Here is a 23,687-nt window from a genome sequence, read left to right as displayed (position 1 = left end):
AGTATTCACAGTTTATGCTACTTTCCTTCTACTCCACTACAATTCAGTGGGGGTCTATTTCTACTCTACTAGATGTCATTTGTACTGCTTTTGCAACTGGTTGCTTCCATATTAAGATCACTTTATGAAATATGATGCACTAGGGTGCATGTACTTCTACCATTAGTGGAGATGGTGTGTACATTATGTTTGTGTATATTTGTATATGTATGTTTTGTGTGTCGTTCTAAGGCAAAATGTAAACTACAGGAACAAATCATTAAAAGACATCATGTTTCATAACGTTCACTAACTTCTTTCTAGTAAAAACAGAAAAAAACGACTGTAAATGTCAATCCACACTTTTTGATCTTTTATTTTGAAGGCCAAATCATAGCTTCCTGTGTGCTGTTGCCTACAGCCAATTTGCCCATGAATTTGCCTCCAGCTTCAGGCGCGTCAGGTGGCGCGTGACGTCAATCCCAGTAACACCAGCGGGCTGTTGGCACAGCAGGTCACCAGTCCACTGTGTGTGTGTGATATGAAAAGCCCTCCATGTTTGGCCCTTTGTGTTCCATGAACTTCACACCGTTGAGGGGGAAAAAGGAGGAACTCTCTGTTCACACGGTTTATTGAACAATTTCACACACATTGGAGGGCAAACAGAAGATACACTGCAGGAGAAACATTCAAATACTGTAGGCAATAAAATGACAGACATTTACAAGCCAAAGTAAACAGGCTAGGATGAACCTCTGAAAACAGTCTTGCACGTGGATCGAGTGGTCGAAGGCGGCGGAGGCCTGAAACATCGCAGTGCACTGGATGTGTATACAATAACACAACGTGAGATTAGAGATAACGGCAGGCGAAGGGTGGATGTCAACAAATATCCTCTCTCCTTTGTGATATCACTCGGGGATTTGAGTGTGCACTTATTAAATCATAGTTAAGAAAGAAAAAAAACACAGGAGCCGATAAATTCAAACAACACACGCAAAAGAGGTTTTGGCTAGATTTGGAGAGGTCTCTCATCCGATTTTGCTGAGAAAGGGGGGCCACCCGTGAACCAGGAAGACTAAAGGACAGGAGAACTTGGGTGTTGTGTGACAATAAGACACCCAAACCAGGAACGGGTTAAGCTGCAACATTGGCCTTTGTTGTGATGGTCATGTAATAGTAACATTGATTAAAAACGTCCTAATTAAGTGACTCTTTGAGGTGTACTGCCTTAGAAACATTAAGAGACGCCCCTCAAGAAATGATCCATGCTACTGTAAAGCTGCACACTTTGATTTCCACATGAGGTGTAACCTATGCGACTATTTGAACCGTGTGTGGAAAACTGGATAGTTTGAGAGCTGCTATACATCCCTCGGTTCCTTCCTTGTTTCCCTCCATGCAGTGGAAAACTTTACCGCTTTTCCACTCTTCATCTGCGTCACTCCAGCTGCCTCACAAAGCGACAAACCGTCGTTTTTTTACCCATTCGTCTTAGCTCTGTGTCCTCTGTGTCAACAGACAGGCAGAGAAAGTAGGTTATCTGTCACATTCATCTCCAAAGCCGTGGGGAAATGTGTGTAACATCTGACTGTATTTCTGCATAACAAAGCCAGCTGAGGCCGATGTAATATTGCTGTGCTGTGGAACTTTAACTAACCAGATGGTGAATGATTACGAAACTTGCATTATACTTGGCTACTACTCACGTAGCCCCAATGTGTGTGTGTGTGTGTGTGTGTGTGTGTGTGTGTTTGGTTGGTTGGTTGGGGGGATCATCACAGTGCAACGGAGTGCACTCTTTGGAAAGCATAGCCACTGAGACATTCAAAAACATGGTGGTGCATTTTTAGCAAGTTGGCCGTACGTGTGTGTGTGTGTGTGTGTGTGTCTGTGTGTGTGTGTGTGTGTGTGTTTAGATAAGAGTGTGTTATTAAGTGTTTGGGCTGATGGGTTGAGGCCCAGAGCTTCTCAGCAGCTCTGCCCCAGCTGCGGGCCTCGTCTTGGGGCTCATCACTGCTGGCTGACCCCCATCTGCTGGTGGTCCGGGCCTGGTTCCCCCTCCATGTCGGCGTGGTAATGCTCAAAACTGTCGTCTTCTATGTCAGGCAGACCCAGCAGCTAACAGGGTTAGAAGGAGAAAGTTGTGTTACTGGTTGTAACAAACATAATAATGGTATATTTTCATCAACTTAAAAAAAACACTAAAATATGATTTGTCAGTTTTATTGCTGAGCGCTTCCAGACAGAAAATGAAAAACAAACTTTTCTTTTTAATTAAAAGAATAAATATGAAGCAGTAAGCTTGTAAAAGAAAGGGGCATATTGCTGATGATATGTATGGATATTTCTTTTACTTTGCATGGATAATATTGAATCGTGATTGATGTATCGATCCATGCTCGCCACCTGTCACTCAAAGTAGAGCAGTAGGTCAAAAAAATGAAAGAAAAGTCTTAAAGTGTGGACCAAAGGAGTTCACTGTGAAAGGGGCCTACAAGACCTGTTAGTCCTGTTAGTCCTGGTCAGTAAAAAGTCCTTAAACCTAATTTTGTGGGGGTAATTTCTTAGGGTTAGGGCTTAACCTAGTGCAATAAAAACATATCTGAGGCTTCTGCCTCAATGCGGTCCAGGAGGTCCAGGGTTTAAGTCCGACCTGTGACATATTCGTGCATGTCTCCCCCCTTTCTCGCCTAGCTGTCCTGTCCATTAAAAGCAGAAAAGCCCCCCAAAGCTGTAATAATATTTACTAAAAAAGCTAGAGGGAGAATGTGTCAAACCAATGTAAGTCAGCTTAAATTGTTGTTTCATGAATATACTGCTGACAACAATTCCTAAGAATTTCCAAAAAGTCTTGAGTCATGTTGCCCTGATCCTGTTTTGTTTTTTTACACAACATTATAATGTCAGAATTCTGGGTGGAGTTTGACATGTTTTGTGTCTACCAGAGGGAGCTGACTAAACCAGGGCTGTACTAGACCTGGACTTTGTCTGTCTGTCTGAACGTCACTCTTATGTTTCCTTACAGGCCTGAAGGATGTGAAGACCTTCTCCAGCACCTCCAGCAGAGTCTTCTTCCCGCAGGAGGAGATGTAGTCTTGGGCCAACTGAAGGAAGGGAAGGCAGTCTTCACTCTCACTCCACACGTGCTAGAGACAGAAAAAAGAAGATCAAATATTAATGCAAGTAGGCATCATTTTAAGCCTGTCATAAAGAAAACTGCATTTGTAAAACAATGTGCGTGCAGACACCTAACGCCATTGAAAAACAACCCTTAGTGCTTCATTTTAAACTTTATTCCTCCATGTATGATTACTTATATGCCAGGTGATGTAGTCCTCACAGTTCCTCCACCAGTGTAGCCTTATGTGGGCTGTGGTGACATACAACTTCCAGGAATTAAGCAGTAAATAAGTAAAGCTGGGTCAGGGGCAATGCAGCACAGAAAAAACTAAAACAAGAACAACACAATTAAACCAGATATGGAGACATTTCGTCAAGGACATGTAGCAGACGGGAGTGGAAAGAACAGGGCTGTAGTCAAGACCACCTTTGTCATGTCCAAGACAAGTGCAAGACCAGGACAGGTCGAGTCCAAGTCAAGACCGAGTCCAAAGAGGTTCGAGTCCAAGACAAGACCGAGTCCAAAAAGGTTTGAGTCCAAGTCAAGACCGAGTCCAGGACAGAAAAAAGGTCTTATGCATGACAGTATCGAGACAATACTTTTGGCTTTCACTTTCGCTCCAATATTATTATCAACATAAAGACACCTGAACTCGGTCGAGACCAAAAGCCATATTTGGCAAGACCAGTGGTCTTGCCAAATAGTGGTCTTGAGTCCGGACTCAAGACTGTTGTACTACAGCCCTGAGAAACAACATAAGCTTTATGATGAGGACTTTGTTGTCAAGTGTAACCTCGGCCATAAGACAACTGTTACTCTTATCACACTCATTAAATGTACATTCATAACATGTATACTACACAGTCATGTTTCTCTAAAACTGGTTTAAACCAGGGCTGTAGTACTCGAGTCCGGTCTTGGACTCAAGTCCGTTTTTCTATGGTCTCGGACTTGTCTCGGACTCGCTAGTATTTGGAGTCGGACTTGTCTCGGTCTCGGCCACTGGTCTTGCCAAATGTGGCTTTTGGTTTTGACCCAGTCCAGGTGTCTTTATGTTGATAATAATATTGGAGGGAAAGGAAAACCCAAAAGGATTGTCTCAATACTGTCATGTATTAGACCTTTTTTTCTGTCCTGGACTCTGTCTCGGACTTTTTGGACTCAATCTTGTCTTGGACTCAAACCTGTTTGGACTCGGTCTTGACTTGGACTTGACTAGTCCTGGTCTTGCATTTGTCTTGGACTCGACAAAGGTGGTCCTGACTACAGCCCTGGTTCAAAGTATATTTAAATCTGTTGGGTCAGAAATATTAGTGTGCTCAAGGCCAATAAAACAGTATCAAGAAACCGTAGATCCTAATTCCTGAATATTAAACATAACTTCCTCATTAGTGCAATTTGTCGGCTACATAAATGCTATGAACTGCTAGATAAATATCACTGCTTGAGATAGGGTATTGGACCAATTCCTCTCATTTACTTTTAGTGTTATTTGATTGGAGTCTAAAGGCTGTACTGTTATGGATTATGTATTAGGTAATGTTATTTAATGTCTGGCCAAGTGTGTCAAACGAAAGTTGGAGTATGGTCTACAGGCTTTGTAGTACAAGTTTGGGTTACCTATCATTTAAAAGCATGATTTTATGATTTTCAGGACATGATTGTTACAACCAGGCCCGTTGTAATATTGCGCGTAACATAAAATGGATGAATTTACACATTAACCCTCATGTTGTCCTGGGGTAAAATTGACCCGTTGTCATATATCAATGTTCTTTTTATTTCCCCAAAATAACATGATTGATTCCACACAAGGCTCTTTCACAAGTACAAATCTCTACTTTCATTCATTTTGGGGTGGCTTATTCAGTTTTATGGCATTTGAAAACAGATTGAAGTGTTTTTGATATAGTATTGAGTAAAAGTTGACATATTACAGTCTGTGATTATCCATTCCTTTAATTTTAGTAAAAACTAGTTCCTAATTTCTGCTTTTCTGACTCAAACATTAGGTTTTTGTGTTTTTTAATTGACCATAAATTCCAAAAATAACTGTAAAACTCAAGTTAATAGTGTTGAAAACGTCAAAACAAGTGACAAACGTCCAAAAAACCTATCAAAGGGATGAAAAAGGGACAAAAAAGGAAGAAAAAGTTAGAAACATCGATAAAAAGCCTCCATAAAAGTGATGATTTTCAATTTTGACGGGAAGACAACACAAGGGACACATTAATGTTTGTAATAGGAATTGTAAAATATGCATGATTTGAGAGGTTTTTAATTTGGTGAATAAAACCCTCTAATAAGACCCTCTTCAGAATAGCGTAATATATTACAATCTATGTATTTATCTGTTAAAAACACCTTAATGTCATCATTATTAGGATGAGTTAATGGTAATATAAGGTAAACATTGTATGGCTTTGGTTTACTTGTGTGGTAGAGACACACCTTCATGTGACTGTTTTAGGAGTCACATGAGAGTCATGTGAATCGGCCTGGGGAAATAGTTTTCAGTGTTGTAGACGGGACAAATATCGAGCCCTACGGCTCACACTGCTTAGGGATAGTTGTTCCAGTTTGACACTGATGGATGAAACACATGAGGGTGTTCCTCTGCTGCAAGCGGTAAAAACCTCCATCTTCTGGCAGATCTCACAAAGCAAATCCACCCGCTTCTGTTTTTTAGCAGCTAAACACTGTCTCACCTGACATGGATGACTTAAAAACCACTTGGCTACTTGCCCTGAGGAAAATAAGAAGCTGGTGATGTGCAGCTGTGATGTTACTATGTTATGGTGGAATAAGTCTCACAGCGCCCTCCAGTGAAAAGGCTAGGGTAATGATACAAAGTTTTGAGGGAAACAAAAGATAAACTGTGTGTGTGCGTGTGTGCGTGTGTGTGTCTGTGTGTGTGTGTGTGTGTGTGTGTGTGTGTTTGTGTGTGTGTGTGTGAGAGAGAGAGAGAGATGCCCTGCTGATAGCTGTATTGATTGAGCAGGAGTTACCAGATCTCAAGCAACAGGAGACAGAGCTGATTTGAGAGTGTATAGCAGATAGGTAACTTTGAAAGTGTGTGTGTGTGTGTGTGTGTGTGTGTGTGTGTGTGTGTGTGTGTGTGTGTGTGTGTGTGTTTTGTGCAGCAGCTGGATTTCTATTGATCTATTTCAGCCCCTGCCTAAGCAACCCTGCTCTGCTGTCTGTGGGACAGACCAAAGTCATAACACAGGGACGGTCGGCGTGACATAACGTGTTATTGACTGAACAGACGCCCCGGCTCCTGGGTCATCTACATCTGCTCCCTGCCTTGTTAGCACCCTGTCACTGAGCAGAAGGAGTGAGCAGGGTGGGTCTGGCGTCAGGAGCTTCAGGGCGCACAACACCACCATTGCACCACACTGGTATAGCATCTAGGCTAGAGTCAGGACAGTCTAGGACTCTACCTGTGAAGACCCTGAGGAGTTTTTAACAACTTCAGGAGCTTATGTTCAACAATTACATACAAATAACACATTTTTCTAAAACTTTGATACTGCCAATACTAAATAAAGTCAGAAAGGGATTTGGTGTTTTACACCATTGCATTGTGGGGAGTTCCTATACACTACACCCTTATGTCTGCAAATAAATGAACATTACTTTTTAACTGAACAATTAAATGAAATTTAAAAGCATTATTTACATTTGGGTCCAGCCAACATTTATTTCTACATTTGACTCTAGAATTTGGCTTAATTGCTTCAAAATAAAGTTAATTGTTAAATATTTACTATGCATGCAGAACTACAACTTCTGAATCGAATGACTCAGTTCATTAATATGGACAGAAATATATCCACATTAGCAGCAAACATTGGCCAGCATTGCTATATGCTATCCAAATAATGAATTTGTAATGAACATTTTAATATAGAAGCAAAATATGCTACTTATATATCCCCAGGTACTATTTCTAATAGTAGTTCTATGATTTAAGGGGCCTTTTTGTGTTCCAAATGCAACATGACGGTCCGAAGGGCTTTTATTTTGAAAGTGGAAGGCCTCGTGTTGTTTCTAACCTGGCTAGATTATCGCAGTTTATTATGATGGAGAAATAAACACCATCGACAGCTGGGTAGAAGGGTGTGGGATGTGCACCCACCCACACTGAAATGACATCATCCCCTCCATTCTTCGCCCAAAGCCCCCTCCCCCAACACATCCATATGTCCATCAGGCGGAAAACCGGCACCAACCGTCACATCCCCCAACTCCGAGCCACCCTCCGACACACCTACAAAAACACGCACCCACAGAGGGAGGGTGCTGAAGGCCCCGCAGCAGCTCTACTTACGAAGGTGTCTGTGCCGCTGGGACACAGCACGTAGAAGGACACGCCGGGCTCTGCGTAAAAGTCCAGCCGCCTCTCGTCGTCCTCCTCGGCGAATATGAGGTCGAAGGGGTTACCGGAGCACCACTTCTCCGCCGCCTCCACCAGATGCTTGAACTCCATCCTCTGTCGTCCGCTCTGCGGTGTCCCTGCTGGCTCCGGGGCTTGGTGTCGGTTTCTCTGGCCGTCACGGCGATGATGCTCAAGACAAAAAGAACAGCTGATCGGACAGCAGCATCAGCAGCCTCCTCTAGTGCACCGCCTGCACGGCCCGCGAATAGAGACAACACTGATGGTGCATATCCTACCTAACAGGTCTGGTGCTCATCAGTTCTCAAAGCCCCATTCCTCTCTTCCTCCCCACGTTATGAAATCAGCCCGTCGGTCGCATACATGCATACGCAGGAGGACGCTGGGAAAAACGCGATGACGAACAGTGGAGCCGGGCGGCCGTCCATATCCGAGGCGCTGCATAGGCCTCCTCCCAACCGGTCTCACTGTAGGCAAAATGACTGGATCAGTTTACCCCGCTGACATCATGCAGGGAGCAAGTCAACTGAATCCTTTTAGGATTATGAAAAATAGCTGATGCATTACATAGCCTACATATTACATCATCCAGTAGCTGGTATACGCTGCATTGAGAATGTCATTATTAACTAATAAATCGGGCCTAAAAAACATCACTGCTATAATATAGAGTTATATAGGACTAATTCACTGAAGGACCAGTTCACCAATATCATAAAAGCTTATTTTATATTGTAGGCATCATCACAGGGTAGTGTTGGTTTTAACTGCTAAGCATAGGTCTGAAATTCATTGCAATATTTGTTATAGATCTTACAAAAGAAAATTTGTAAGAAATTGTACAAGATCTAATTAGCCTACTGAAAAAAGCAGAGTCAACTAAATCCAGTAAGAAATAACACAAAATGAAGATGTGGCTGAAAGGTCCGGACAACATCTGGACCACTATGTGGACCTTGTGTTGCTTTTTATCAAACTATTTCCAAGAATAATGAACTCTCAAACTCAGATACGGCAATAGAAAAATATATTATTATTATTATTATTATTATTATTATAATAAGCATATAAAATGTAAATAACAATAATAATGATGTAATATTGAAAAAAAACTGAATTTAAAAAATTTCTTTCTATAATCATTGCTTCACCTAGGAGTTCTTAAAAACTCCAGATAATGTCCAGTTGAAATTACTGGGAACCAGAAACAGTGGCCTCCAGTGGTCTCCAGTGGACTTCACTGGTCTTCAGTGGTCTCCAGTGGTCTCAAGTGGGTTTCAGTGGGCTTCAGTGGTCTCCAGGGGTCTTTGGTGGTCTCCAGTGGTCTCTAGTGGTCTCCAGTGGTCTCTATAAACACCCTAGCGTGTTGCCGGTGCCATGCCCCAAGTCTGACCCTCCCCGCTCCCAGGAGTCCTCACCGCCAGAGGGCGACTGAAACCAACTCAGGAGCCGATGCTGGAGCTGCGTCAAGCTCGCAACAAGTAGCTACAATTAGACCGGAAACAATGAGCGTGTTCCCCTTCAAAATAAAAGCGTAATTTGGGGGAAATAGGTATGTTCGGGCAATAAGTCTGTCATGTAAGCTTGCCTGTGTTAACCCTTGTGTTGTCTTCCCGTCAAAATTATAAATCAACACTCTTGTTGAGGCCTTTAATCAACGTTTTTAACTTTTTCTTACGTTTTTGTACTTTTTTCAACACTTTTGACGCTCTTTTGTAATGTTTGTCACTTTTCTGACGCTTTCAACACTACGTAACACTAACTCATATAACTTTAGTTTTACAGTTATTTTTGGAATTTATGGTCAATAAACCTCATGTATTAGTAAGAAAATTAGAAATAAGGAATTATTTAGACTAAAATTAAAGGAATGGAGGTTGATGGATTATCACAGACTTGAATATGTCAACTTTTACTCAATACTATTTCAAAAACACTTCATTTTGTTTTCAAATGCTATAAAATTGAATGAGACACCCCAAAATGAATGAAAGTAGAGATGTGTACCAAGCGTTGTGTGGAATCAATCATGTTATTTTGGGAAGTGAAAAAGAACGCCAATATGTGAAAATGGGTCAATTTGACCCGAGGACAACATGAAGGTTAAGAATATTAAAGTTGCCGACCATTATCTAAACGACAAGTCCCATATTACCACTATATGGGAAAACTAATCACAAGTTGTTAATGTCTATTGGCACATTCTAAATTAGGATTAGGCCCAATTGAGAAATCTATGAATCAAAATGACAGTATGTGAACATATTTGTTACTGCAGTGGTCACTTAAATGACTGGTTAGGATCTAAATTATGGGTTGAAACAACATAGACATGCACTTAGTGTAAGTTTTGTGTATGAGGCCAAATTTCAAGTAGCCAACATTATAAAATTGAGGGCTTGTTAGTGTAAGGTCTCAAGTTTGATTCCTGGCTGGACATGATACATCTAAACCACTTCTGAAGTTCCTAACAGCAAGACGCTTAACATCCAACATACAGATGGGCAATATGGAGAATATCAAATATGATCATATTTTTGACCCAATACACCCATGTCTATATCGCGGCGATATTGTAGGGTTGACCATTGGAGCTTCCGCAAAATATTACCACAGTGAGTGTTTAGATAAATGATCACCAATAATGTGGATAGAATGATTAATTGGGTAAACATGCATAATTCAATAGCTATACAACATCATGCATTCATATCTGATAAAATACCAATATATTTCCCAGCCCCACGGCTGAAATGGGACTGCTAGTATGCTTTCTGAATTTCTTGTGTTTTTATTTGATAAGGTTGTTTTAACATAATATAACATTAATATATTACATGTCATGCCTGCCCACTTTTTGACAAAATAGTCTGCTGCTACACTATACTGGCTTTTATTTTGAAAGTTCAAACCAGAAGTAGTCATATTGATCATGATAGTTGGTTTATTACTTTCTTTTCCATAGTTCGTCTACTGCCTATCCCTGAGGTTGTGATCCTACAGTGTGTGTGCGTGTGTGTGTGTGTGTGGGGGGGATCTCCCAGCGGTCAGACGCGCTCCTCTGCGTACAGCGGACCCCCTTTGGTCCTGTAATCTCACTGGAACCGAATCATGGAGCATGCAATGTGCTCTGTGTAAAGGTTAGGGAATGCGGATCGCTGCTGGATAACCCTTCTGTCCAGCACCCCGGGGTCGCGCTTTGTTTGCACTGAAGACCGGGACCACATTAAACCTTGAAAATGGATCCTTTACGAAATGGGAATAATTGTGAGGAGGACTCGCAGTGTCCTGAGGTGGAAGAAGAACAAGTGGATCCAAGAATCCAGGTGAGTATTCAGATGTGAGGATCCAGATGTTGCCACCAGTGAAAGTGACATTGAGATGAAAATGGGAAGCCCAGTTACAAATAGTCAGGTTGAGTGTAATGGCCTATTATTATTATTATCAGTGGAATTTAAATTGTGAAATATTACTTCTTTATCATATTAACAGCAACTATTCTAGTTCCATTTATACATAATATAATATAATAATTCCTTGCTAACTGAATGTGTCAATTGTTCTTCCTACACATGCAATAAGAAGAAGATTTGAGGGTATTTGTCCCTTTAATGCTTTCTAAACACACACACACACACACACACACACACACACACACACACGCACACACACCCACACACACACACACACACACGCGCACACACATTAAGGGCTGCATGCTCTGAATTTGGTAAAGAGAATTCACACAGTTTAGCCTCCACACTCACAATCTGTTCTCGTTTCGCCTTTTCTCTCCATGCACGCCATGCTTTGTGGAAACAGGGAGAACTGGAGAAGTTGAACCAGTCCACAGATGACATTAACCGCTGGGAGAGTGAGCTGGAGGTAAGACAAAACACCAACTACCATCAGTGGCTCTCCCTGCTGGGGTAACACTTAGTTTTGGCTGAGCTGCGCCGCAGTAACAGGCCATTAAGTCGATAGTTAAAGGTACTCTAAGCAATGTTGGGTGTTTTCAAACAATATGAGACTATCTTGCCCCTTCCTCGCCCTCATCCCGTCCCCTCCCCCTCCCTTCTGTGCTTCAACGCACTAACCCCCCCCCCCCCACAACGCCCTACCCCAAATCCTTCTTGTCGGTTATTGGCTGGAACGCTGAAACACAGTGTGTATGCTTCGTGGTGCAGTTGGGCACGTTTTGTTTTTGTCGTAGACCCTGGGTTGTCCACAGAGACCGTGTTTTTTTTTTACAGTGGGTTCTGGGGACAGGCAGCTCGCTGTACGTGAACAACAAATCCTCTAACCTAAAAACACGCGGGACATCGCTTAGAGCACCTTTAAGGCCCAAAACCGTACTCAAAACGAGTCTCATCTCATTTCCAGTTCCGTTTTTATTGTGTTTTCAGGAATGCGGCCATTGAATTGAAACCGTTTACACTGACTGGGTTATAAAAATGGAAATTGTCTAAATGCGGGAGCTGCTTCTGAGGGAAATGTGAAAAAACTGAAGCAGCAGCTGTCACTCCTCCTTAAAACTGCACTGTACTCTTGGCTCTGAAGTCTTAGTGCTACAATAGGTGTTACTATGAAGAATGTTAAATATAATGATTGAATGGCACAGTTGAAGCAATCTAAATCCCATGTGATCTCCTAATTTCCTTTAAAACACACCATAACTTAAAGAGGAAAGAGGCTGTACAATTCAGCAAGAAACAGCAGAAATATGTATTTTTTCCTCTCACAGCGCTCGCTTGGATTGAAACATTTACTAGACGGGTTAGTAAAAACATTCCAGTGGCGGATCAGTTTTTTCTTTTCCTCAAAGTAGGCCCCTTCTGTTTCTCGTTAGATTAGATTAGACCTTCACTCGCGCCCGGATGCCACAAACTATTGCTGGAATACGAGTAATAACAGACAGAGGCAGGGGGGGGCAGGATTTTGTACATGCACATCTCAGCATTGGATCCATGTTGCATAATTCATGCTTACATCTGACTGGATTCCTATAGAGCCTGATCTTGTTTGCCCATCTGGTGTAAAAGGATTTAGCTTTTGCTTGCCGTTTTTTGGAAAAAGCCAACTTTTTTCTAGTGATTCGGCAATATTAAGAAGCAGTTGTGCTGTTGTGTATGATATAAATACATATACACAAATATAAACAACAGAAAAAGAAAGAAGGCGTTTCATCGTGAGGTGAGGCATGTGATATGTGTACAGTAGAGTCAGGAAAATCTGAGACAATATGATCATATCAGATTAAAGGGTTCTCACACTCAAGATTGTGTGTGTTAGAGACGAGTTGTGTGTGCTACCACCATAGACTGTGCATGGCTACCACCCATATTACATGACCGATAGCCCACACATGTTACTTCCCACACGCATGCTGTGTCACTATTTCATGGCAGGAGCAGGAAGTCAGGAAACAAAATAATGGGACAGGAAGTGTGCTTCCTGCTTGGCCCTCTCCCTCTTCCTTCACTCACCCTGTGTTGTACGCTTCCCTCAGTTTTACGAACAGGATGCAGGTGCTGTTGCCTTTTAAACTCTCCCCTCTGTAAAGTACGACACACTCAGGAACACACACCTCTACACACACTCAGTAACTCGGATTAGGTGACGACACACCTGATTCATGATTTACAGGTCTACTGTCTTTGTGCCACCTTGGGCTTTATGTCAGATAAAATGACACACAAGACACATGACACACACAATGTTGCATTAAGTAGCAGCCGAACTCAGCAATATTTCATCTGGAGGATACTTTACGTTCTGATTCTTGCACAAAATGTTCATTTTTGCACAAAATACACGGTACTTCTCATTTGTCAAGAATTGAAATCATGCAGGAGTAAACAAAAAAAGGCTTCACATTAAAAATAATATTGCATTTTATTTATATGGCACATTTTCCAACACTCAAAGACACACTTTAAATACACATATTTGCTATTTATTTATTGAATTACCAGAAAACACATATACCTTTATTGAGATGTAAACGGACCTATACTGGGACAGAAGATGTTGGAATACTCGCCCCGCTGTGTATATCAATGTGTGCTTGTATTCGGGTAATTGTTTAGGGATGACTTTAATTAGAAGAGGCGCCAAGCCAAATTAATCAGGACCAGCAGGAGAGCACGAGCAACAAGACAAGCCAACTGATGACTTATAATATTATAAACGAGAAAATACATAGTCATACAGAGTTGGACTGAGTAAATCAGCCAAACTGATTTCCACATCCAGTCAGCACCTTCACAACAGCGTTGAAATGCAGTATTAGGACTGTAGGTTTAACATCTGTGTGTGTGTCTGTGTGTAGGACTGCCGTCAGCGGTTTCGTGCCGTGCTGGTTGAAGCAACGGTGAAGCTGGACGAGCAGGTGAAGAGGATCGGACGAGCTGTGGACGACTCCAAACCTTACTGGGAAGCTCGCAAAGTAGCAAGACAGGTAAACGCACACACACACACACACTTGCACACACACACGCAGCTGGAGAACTAGAGTGACTGAGGTCAGCAAACAGTGAGTGTTAGGGACGACTTACTGAGGATTACAAATGAGAACATTAAAGAGCTCAGCGTATATCTACTTAAAGAGAGCACAGTCACCTGACGCCTATTTTTAAACTCAGTCACACCTCTGTAACCAAAGCTACTGTCACACACAGACACACACACACGTTTATGTTCTTTTTTCAGATTTTAGCTACCTCCTCTAGTCTGTACAGCACTTGGGTTGTTTTAAATTTTTGCTCTATAAAAACATTTGACTTGACTCCTTTACTAAGGACATTTGTTGTGACAGTCTCTACAAGGCGTCACATAACTATAGAGATACCTCAATACATTGTACACCACAACGATTAGTGTATAAATTGGTTAAACTGGGCCATGTCCGCATGTCCTTTACTGTGGAATTGTTCCAGCCTGTTGAGGCTTTGATCTGATTGGGTACCACCAGAAATGTAGAGTCCAGCGCACCCCTAGTCTCAGCCAATAAGAAAGAAGCTTATGAGTCATTCATCAGAAGGCTGACATTTGTGTGTCAGAGCTGAGCTGTCATGCAATATGAACTGAAATAGACTGTGTATAAATGTGAGTGTGTGTGTGTGTGTGTGTGTCCTTGCTTAACTCTGTTGCAATGAGACTAACTACCTGCCAGTAGCATCAGCTTCTGACAGGAGTCAGGATTACTGGGAGGTTTTGGATTTTGATGCGTTCACGTGAAATAATCCAAAGCCTTTTTCTAGCTTTGGGTGTGTGTGTGTGTGTGTGTGTCTGTGTGTGTGAGAGAGATCAAGCAACCAGCGGATTGTCTGGTCATGATTTATGGATGCATATTTAATATTTAATGCCTAACCTATTTTAAAGGGATTTAAATGCTTACCCTTACTGACCCTACCAGAATAAACAACACACACACACACACACACACACACACACACACACACATACATACACTACCTACCCCCACCCATTAGCCAGTCTCAGCCCTCAACCCCCCATGTTTATCCTCTTACATTCCAACAAACTGGGGGGCGGTGTATAGGAATTTGCCTGTACTATCCTATCCTTTGTCCCTTTTACCCAGCATTCTCTTCTGCCCCAATGTCAGTCTGTCTGTCTGTCTGTCTCCTGCAGACCCCCCTTTCTCCATGTTTTAGCCTCCTCTCTCCACCTCTTTCCACTCAGAAAACAGTGAATGAGGTGACTTTTAAGAGTCAGAGGCGTCAGACAGGATGATAGAGTCTCACATGTGAAATAAAAATAATTCACAGGGACACACACACACACACGGATCAACACACAGACACAAACACGCACACACACAATAGGATGATGTGAATAGAATAGAATAGAATGCCTTTATTGTCATTATACACAAGTGCAGTACCTGTGCAACAAGATTACAGTGTCGAAACCAAGTATAAAAATATAAAATATAAGAACATAAAATATAAAAATATGAAGTATAGGTAGTGCAGAGAAAGGGGGGGGGGGGGGCCTGGTGCACAGTCCTGAGAGCAACTATACGCATATATAAAATAGCTTTGCATACACATTGTGTGAAAAGTAGTTAAGCATTAACAACAAATGAATAAATATTGCACTGCATGAAATTGCACAGAATTCCAGTGGATAGCATTTATACAAGGTGGCAGCGTGTCGTAGTACTTCAGCCGATAACCATTGTATTGTTGTATCAGTTGATGTGGGTTTTAGGACAGGAGGTTAATTAAGTGATAACGATGCTTGTCATTTGCATGCTGGCCCATGCTCAGCAGGCTTTTCTAACGACAAATTGTGTCCTCCACCATGTTACTCACCAGGGTGCTAAAGATTTGTCATTTGTCCAATTGTTATTGTTGCAATAGTAAAGAAGAGACTCATAGTCAGTGTTTGGTCAGCTAAGCTCTTGACAACACATCAGTACCCTGCAGGAGAAGGGAAGTGTGCTGCTCCTCTGTCCAGGAAGTCCTGTCAGACAAGCACTTTTGTGTGATTTTTCATTTCCAACTTGACAAAAAAACATTGCGGAGTGGTGTTAAAGTCTCAGTTCTTTCTCTATACCATGCATATGTTTTCTCCTCATTAAATATCTATCACACTCCTTCTGTTTCCCCTGCATCCCCTCTCGTCTCTGAGCCTGGGAAATGGGTCACGATTGGGCACAAGTAGGAGGGATTCAGCTTTGCCAGTCAAACTAACAGATAACGTGCAGAGAGCATTTGTTATCTCTCCTTCTTCTTTTCTTCTTTTTGATAATTTTTAATTTTTTTAAATCATCAATAAACCTCATTTATAGGAAATTATAGCTAATGTTTGACTTAGAAAAGCAGAAATTAGGAATTATTTAGACTAAAATTAAAGGAATGCATGTTGATGGATAATCACAGACTGGAATATGTAAACTTTTACTCAATACTATTTCGAAACCACTTCAATTGTGCATTGTGTGGAATCAATCATGTTATTTTGGGTAGTTAAAAGAACATTGATATAGGAAAAATGGGTCAAAGTGTGTGGGTTTTACACCCCACACATTTATTGTATTATTTCATCCTTTTTTTAAATTGTTGTGGGCATTTTAGGCCTTTATTTGATAGGACAGATGAAGACAAGAAAGGGGAGTTTGGATGAGGAATGACATGCAGCAGGTCGGAGTCAAACCCAGACCCCTGCATCGAGGCGTAAACCTCTATATATGGGTGTCTGCTCTACCAACTAAGCTATCTGGGCGCCCATATTAGTTAATTTGAACCATTCTCATTGTTTCCAGATGCGGCAAATAGCTTTTTCAAAAGCTTTGATGAACCCAGTAGCCTTTTCTGTATTTCAGACAGATATTTCTCTCAGGATTTGGTGACCAAAGCAGAGCTTAAAGGAGAATATATTGGGCTAACATCCATCAGGTGAACAAAAACACAACTTTAAAGCTTTAGTGCGTAACTTTTTTTGTGTCAATGAATGTCCGTTACGATCAAGCTATAGCCAAATGAGTTGAGACAAAGAATATCAGCTCCACAAAATTATCTCTTCATTTTTAAGCTTGGCTATGTTTAAAAAATTGTGTCGTCCCGGCAACTTTCCCGCACAGAAAGTCCTTCTCTCTAACACTTTACCCATATTAACATTATAGGGTGATAATATGGTAACCTTGTGTTTACAGATTGTTTTAAGCATTGACAGAATGTTAAAGCAGTGATTCCCAACCATGAGTAAATGTACCCTTGGGGGGGGGGGGGGGGGGGGGGGGGGGGGGGGGGTTCACATGGGACAATTGCTTTAACCTGGAAAAAAAAGACACCTCCACCCGGTTCCGTTCAGGTACAGTTCAAAGCGTCACAGGAGAAGCCTCCATTTAAGGACCACATCAGTGAAAACTGTATGGTCTCTTTCTCATTTCCTATCCCTGTCTTCTTAATTCCAGATTCTGTCTGTCCTTTCTCATATTCTCTGACCTAGCACTGCTTGGGAGTAATACTTTGGGTCACCCTCTATCAAATACCATTAAGAGCCTTGTGTAAATGCCTTAGTGCTCTTAATGCATTGTTATTGTTGTGATCCACTAAGATCTATCTTTCTCCTGATCACATTATGAAGGTATTTGCAAGCTCAGTAGAGCAGTTTCTCCAAAAGAAATGTTCTGAGTGCATTCTATTATGTACCATTAAATTAAGACTACCATTGTCCACAGCATCTATTTTTCTACTTATCACACTTTTACTGACAATTTTATAGTAACTCTCCGACATTTAGAATTTATGGCTTTATTTCATAGTTAGAAATGGCCGTTTAGCTGCAACGCATTATTTCATTCAAAATGCAACAACCGATTTTAGTTTGAAAGGGAAATGTGTTCCTTTACACTGTTGCAGTGAACAAAATGTACTCTAAATCCCCATAAAGCTGTTAAAGGACCAAAGGGAAAGTATCACGGATAGTGGTGCAACATTCTGGATGTCCCTGATGCAAGTAAAATGATATGCCAGATAGATCGGAGCAGAATTGTTCACAGATGTGCTGACTGGTTAACTGTTAGACTCTTCTTAGACTGAAAATGGGTAGGAGGTGGGTTTGTTTCTTTTCTTTGTGATTTGTGTTCGATAATGTAGAGGTAGACCATTCTCAAAACTGACTTCACAATCAATATGTACAACATATACAGTATGTACTGTATATGTATCACAGCCCCAACTACATGCAATCATTTTGCTTTGTCCTGGAGCAAGTTCTTATGAAAACAGCATGATGTCTTTTTGGTTTATTTCCATGCCTTAAACACCAAACTTATTATCATGTAAAATATAGAAGACAGAGTTTCATCTGTGGTTGCCCAATGTTGACATTGTGATGTCATCGGCTTGGTTTGACCTTTTCACAAGCTATAGACCTACATTACCTACAACTCAGCTAACCATATTTTCCTATTTCTTATCTTATTAACATGAAAGCGGATAGGCGTTACTTTAATGGCTTTCTATTCAGCCAGTACACTGACCTTTAAGTCACGGCTGTCTGAGAGGAGAGTGGGTCCAAATATGCCCAGCGTGATTGGAAGAATCCTACTATTGATTGTGACTGTGGGCAGGAAGAACCCACTGACAGTGTGTCAGATTTTCATAGTGACAAAGCCCCTGTTTGTCTATTCAATCAAGGCAGGGTTGTCTTTCTGTGTGTGTCGTATCTATGTGTCAGCTCTTCACCCCTCTATGGCTGTGATTTAACCATGGTTCCTCAAAAGGGAAATATAGGTCACGAAATACACAAAGACACACACTTGGCACACAAGGACAACTGCTGCACTCATATCATGTGATGACAAAGGCTGGGACAATTTGCTGGTAGAAATTAGTGTCATGTCATTAGGAATGTCATGATGCACTTATTTAAGCTCTTTTTGCTTTTTCACACTTCGGAATAAAGTGAAATCGCAATCCATGGTTGAACCTTAAGCTCCACAGCAGCATTTACCACCTGAAAGCTGATAAAAGTAGTATATTTAGCGCTCACATTTGATGTGATCTTAACTGACCCTTCTCTCTGAATCTAGGCCCAGGTTGAAGCCCAAAAGGCCACTCAGGAGTTCCAGCGGGCGGTGGAGATCCTGCGGGCAGCCAAGGAGACCATTGCCCTGGCCGAGGAGAGGCTTCTGGAAGAGGACAGCCGCCAGTTTGACTCTGCTTGGCAGGAAATGCTCAACCATGCCACACAGAGGGTACGAACATCATCCAGGACAGCTTAACCCTTGTGTTGTCTTCCCGTCAACCATTAAAAAAAAAAATGTGGTCACTTTTTTTTCAACATTATTGATGCTTTTTCCGACATTTGTGTCACTTTGTCAATGTTGCGGGTGCTTTTTTTGCCAACGTTTTTTAATATTTTATTGTTGACATTTTCAGCGCTTATTTGGACGGCCCATATTTTGTTCAAAAAGAAGAAGAAATTAACTGAAAACGGATCAATCTGACACAAGGACAACATTAGGGTTAAAAACACTGAAAAGGTTCCGTCCTAACAAGTTAATTGAGTAAACAAAAGTGTAGTAAATGTGAATATGCTGGATATGTCTATTGCTTGATTTCTGCAGTGAAAATAAACTTGTCTTGATTGTTTCAGGTGATGGAGGCCGAGCAGGCGAGAACACGTAGCGAAGCTGAACACAGAAAAACAGCAGCCAATTACAATTCCTGTATCAGCCACATGAGGCAGTTAGAGAAGAAACTCAAACGCTCCATCAACAAATCCAGGTCTGTGCCTAGCCGTTGTCTTCTCTCTGAATGTTTCCTTTTCTTTTCCCTCCCTCTTGGGCCCCGCTGTGTGTAAGTATGTGTGTGTGAGAAAGCAGGGCTACGTTTATGTCATCTGATGCAATCCAGATGTTTCATGTGTTGTTTGTGCAGTGTTGGAGTGTGTAAGTGTGTAAGAGCCAAGGAATGTGACTACTCACAGAGGAGTGTTATTCTTCCAGCAGTTTATCCAGTGACATTTGGCACAGTTTTTTCCTCCCTCTCTCAGTTTTTCTTCTTTTTCTCCCCCTGTAGGCCGTATTTTGAACTGAAAGCCAAGTATTATCTACAGCTTGAGGTATGTGTGTTAGCAGGCTTTTAACAAATTGAAGGTCAGATACCAAACCAAACCAGTTCAAAGCACTGTAGTTTATACATTTTAAGGCTTTGACACACCAACCCGACGGCCAACCTTCGGCAGAAAAGAAAGTTGGACTTTGTAACACACCGAAGCGACACTGACTTAATCTGTGTTGTCAAAAAAATTGGAAAGGCGTTTGTCACGCTCGACATTTTCCTTCAAATTCAACAAATCAGCCTAAACGAAGGCCGATGGCTCCTCCTCCTCCTCTTACTGACAACGACATGGAACACACCGAACAGACTCGAGTCACTGACCTCGTCAGACTATCCGACTGCCGATAATTGGTTTGGTGTATCAGCACTTTAGCCACACAAATAAGTACTACTACAGAAGGCAGTACCACCGACACGGAAGCTAAGCAATTTACTGCTGTGAACACGAGCAGCAGCAAAATGTATTTTAGCCACCTAAGTCATTGAATCCATCCAGACTCCTTTGACAAAAACAGACATTTTACCTGGCAAAACATGGGGGTTGGTGGTCTACGACTGCCTTGATCGGGTAGTTGTTTTTACTGTGTACGTCTTTGATGAATCTGAACTGATCCGATTAAACACCAAGGTGAGATAATAACATTAACAAATCTACTGATTGAGACCAACAACTTCCTTGTTCTACCAGTTAAAATGACTGTTTTTATTGATATAACAGCTTCAGTCCCTCATCAGGGAAAAAGGCTGTCTGACGGTAAGGTAAACAGGATTTTAAATATAGTGTACCTTTTTTCAGGTGGCTAAAATATCTTTTATTGCTGCCCGTCCATAGCAGTAGGCTGACTTTGCTTTGCTTCCATGGAAAGTAAACGTCATACTTACTTAGCCCAGGAAACAATGTCAAAATGTATATAATTCCTATTTACATAAAGTTTGTGAAGGTGCGTTTACTAAGAAACTGTGTTTGATTTCTCTTAGCAACTAAAGCGGCATGTTGATGAGCGTCAGGCCAAATTGGTGGTGGCCAAGGCCAACTACCGCGCAGCACTACGCAACTTAGAGAGCATCTCTGAAGAGATCCATGCCCAGCGACGCTCCCTCGCCATGGGAACCAGGGAGCAGGGTGTTGGTGCGGAGGGTGATGGGGGCAACGAGGACATTGCTAACTTCAAGATGGAGTCAGACGGTCTGTCTAGTGAGTGCAACTGAAGCTTAGAAAAGAACACGCATTCACTTATCCATCCACATTATGTTTTGTTGGTGCATCTGTGTGTCGGCATGTTTAATGTGTATGTGTGTGTGTGTGTGTGTGTGTTTCAGTGGTGTCCGTATCAATTGACGATGAGGGCAGTCACAGTTGCAGCTCAGAGGAGGAGACCGACCCTCACTCCGCCTCCTCCCCCCGAGCTATGCCCTCCTCACCTTCCTCATCCTCCTCCCAACCTTCCACCTCTGCCTCCACCCCTCTGGACATGCCCTGCCCTCACACCTCCTCCACGCTCCACACCTCCTGCTCGTCCCTCTCCTCCTCTTCCTCTTCAATCCTCGACTCCTCCTGTCCCGGTGGACTGGAGTTAGTGAGCCCATGTAGCTCTCATGACCCAAACTCAGTGTGGGGTTCAGGGCATGCATCCCCTCTCTTGGGCCCCCGCAGCCAGTGCAGTGGTGCTTCCTCCCCAGACTGTGACCAGGAGAGAGGTGTGTGTTCATCACATCAGCGTGCACATGTGTATTAACTTATGATGTGATGCTTCATCCTACAGTGTATGTTGAACTTGTTTTGTGTTTTTGTAGTGGAGCATTAAGGAAATATTCATTTAGTTTTGAGTCTTTACTACCATCACTACCAATTTCATGTCAGAGCTGGAGTCAGGACTTGGGTTAGCTTAGCTTAAGATGAAGCACATGGGTAACAGCTAGTCTGCCTCTTCCAAAAGCGAGGAAAATACACATGCCAGCATCTCTAAAGGTGTAGATGAAGAAGCTGATACCTTATTTAGCAAAGAAAATGAACCATTAATTGCCCGTTTAAGAAATTATGCGTATAAAATGGGTGTCTTAGTGGGGTGTCGGTCAGAACACAAAGGAGTCAACGCAATTCAATCCAGAACTTTACTTAAGGTGTTGCAGGATTGCTCAAAGGCATCTAAACATATAGGGACTACACCGAACAACTCACTTTTCAGCAATGACGCACACAGCACACACACAGCTGTTGTCTCCCTCTGCGCATCGTTCTTGAGGTGACAAATGTTCATAGCGCACAGGCATTTCCAACATATTTACTTGTGTAGAATCTGAATTGTCCCTTTTGATTGAAGGGTTTCCCATAGTTCAGCAGAGTAATATTTAATTGTGTAAAAGTTTGCAATTAAAACAGCATCATATTCACCATGCTAGAGGTGGATGACATACACTGGAAAGGGTTTTATTTTCAATAAAGTTGTGTTTCAGAAAAGTTCAATTGGTTTACTTGGTTCACTTGCATATTTATTAACCATTGCATGTGCCTGTGTGTGTGTGTGTGTGTGTTTGTTGCAGGTGACAGAGCAGAGGGAGCCGAGGCGACGCTAGAGGCCGGTTTAAACAAGCTAACATTGACTGTAGCACAAAAACAAGAGGGGGACTCTGGGGACGAACAAGACGCCGATTTTATTAACCCTGAAACTTCCACTCCCAGCTCAGCCACTACCATTCTGTTACTTAACAGTGCCTAATGAACTCACTGTGCCCAGCTTCAAGCCTCTAACCGGACTCTGTGACAGAGGACGTGGAACGCAGGATGAAATGCTCAATCTAAGCCATGATAGAGCAACCTGCACACTCCAAGTTCCATCCAACTTGACATTATGTCTCCATATAGTCTAAACATCTGATGGTGCCATATTAAAGGTGCTATATGTTGTATATGTCAGTACATTGTCAAATACATTGTGGAACTTTATTGTAAAAAAAAAATGAAAACAGGGACAGTGGGATTGGTCTCTATTGATATTATTAGTGCTAGTGTTATTCAAAAGACTGCATTTCCCATAAACCTCCTTGCTTCCTGTTGCAAAGAGGATATGGCTTGTTGTACCGATTTCACTATCTCTGTTTTTGCTAAAAGAAAAATGTGCCACAAAGAAGTGTGTGTTGATCATCAGAATGGCACATTTTCTTTCCTTTGGCATATTGTACAGGCTGTTACTACAATAATAGTATTACCTATGCAGCTTTATAGTAATGTGTCAAAGTTAATGTGGCAAACATTTAACCTATTGACATCTGGCACAACAGTTGGCCGTACGCCTCTTTTTGGATCTAAATCACCACAAGACGATCCAAATTGGACAACGTAATTCGATGGATGTTGGATTATGTCTTGTTCTGCCTTCATTATTGAGCTCCTTCTGTAGCTCTGAAATGTAGGACATGGAGAATATTTTGGAGGAATAGTTATAAAGAAGAAACGTGTACAAGCAGTGCTCTGAGCACTAAACTAAAAAGGTAATAAGTGAGTAAATGTATTGATGTGAATGTATTGAGTATCTTAGATGGTGATGATTGAACTATTTTTTGACTGTTGTCTGTTGGGTTTTAGAAC

General features: G+C 41.8%; 2 protein-coding genes across 3 annotated transcripts; one reads left to right on the top strand and one right to left on the bottom strand.

Moving 5' to 3' along the window:
• Positions 1-592: 592 nt before the first annotated feature.
• Positions 593-7,880, bottom strand: mturn (maturin, neural progenitor differentiation regulator homolog (Xenopus)). Its single transcript, XM_034891979.1, has 3 exons — positions 7,437-7,880; positions 3,006-3,128; positions 593-2,100 (listed from the first exon to the last, which is right to left on the bottom strand). The coding sequence occupies exons 1-3, from the start codon at positions 7,593-7,595 to the stop codon at positions 1,993-1,995; spliced, it is 390 nt and encodes a 129-aa protein (XP_034747870.1). The 5' UTR covers positions 7,596-7,880; the 3' UTR covers positions 593-1,992.
• LOC117956736 (SH3 domain-binding protein 5-like) lies at positions 1,301-23,036 on the top strand. 2 transcript variants are annotated; one of them, XM_034891968.1, is made up of 11 exons: positions 1,302-1,736; positions 10,506-10,828; positions 11,325-11,387; positions 13,834-13,962; positions 19,069-19,233; positions 19,635-19,765; positions 20,060-20,102; positions 21,080-21,296; positions 21,422-21,585; positions 21,619-21,799; positions 22,643-23,036. In XM_034891968.1, exons 2-11 carry the CDS (start codon positions 10,742-10,744, stop codon positions 22,816-22,818), a joined length of 1,356 nt encoding a protein of 451 aa, XP_034747859.1. In that variant the 5' UTR covers positions 1,302-1,736; positions 10,506-10,741; the 3' UTR covers positions 22,819-23,036. The 2 variants fall into 2 exon arrangements, with proteins under 2 accessions (XP_034747858.1, XP_034747859.1); XM_034891967.1 differs by having other exon boundaries at positions 1,301-1,736; positions 21,422-21,799.
• Positions 23,037-23,687: the final 651 nt, after the last annotated feature.

The sequence above is a fragment of the Etheostoma cragini genome, chromosome 14 (genome assembly GCF_013103735.1).
Source record: "Etheostoma cragini isolate CJK2018 chromosome 14, CSU_Ecrag_1.0, whole genome shotgun sequence".
NCBI classification, from domain to species: Eukaryota; Metazoa; Chordata; class Actinopteri; order Perciformes; family Percidae; genus Etheostoma; species Etheostoma cragini.
The sequence above is the reverse complement of the archived record's forward strand: the minus strand, read 5'-3'. Positions and strand labels throughout refer to the sequence as shown.

Coding starts and splice junctions, on each gene's coding strand:
- mturn (XM_034891979.1), bottom strand. CDS start 7,595: ATGGAGTTCAAGCATCTGGTGGAGGCGGCGGAGAAGTGGTGCTCCGGT. Junction 3,129..7,436: donor CCAGCGGCACAGACACCTTC/GTAAGTAGAGCT, acceptor TTCTGTCTCTAG/CACGTGTGGAGTGAGAGTGA. Junction 2,101..3,005: donor TCTTCACATCCTTCAGGCCT/GTAAGGAAACAT, acceptor TAACCCTGTTAG/CTGCTGGGTCTGCCTGACAT.
- LOC117956736 (XM_034891967.1), top strand. CDS start 10,742: ATGGATCCTTTACGAAATGGGAATAATTGTGAGGAGGACTCGCAGTGT. Junction 19,766..20,059: donor CGCTCCATCAACAAATCCAG/GTCTGTGCCTAG, acceptor CTCCCCCTGTAG/GCCGTATTTTGAACTGAAAG. Junction 21,297..21,421: donor GGAGTCAGACGGTCTGTCTA/GTGAGTGCAACT, acceptor TGTGTGTTTCAG/TGGTGTCCGTATCAATTGAC.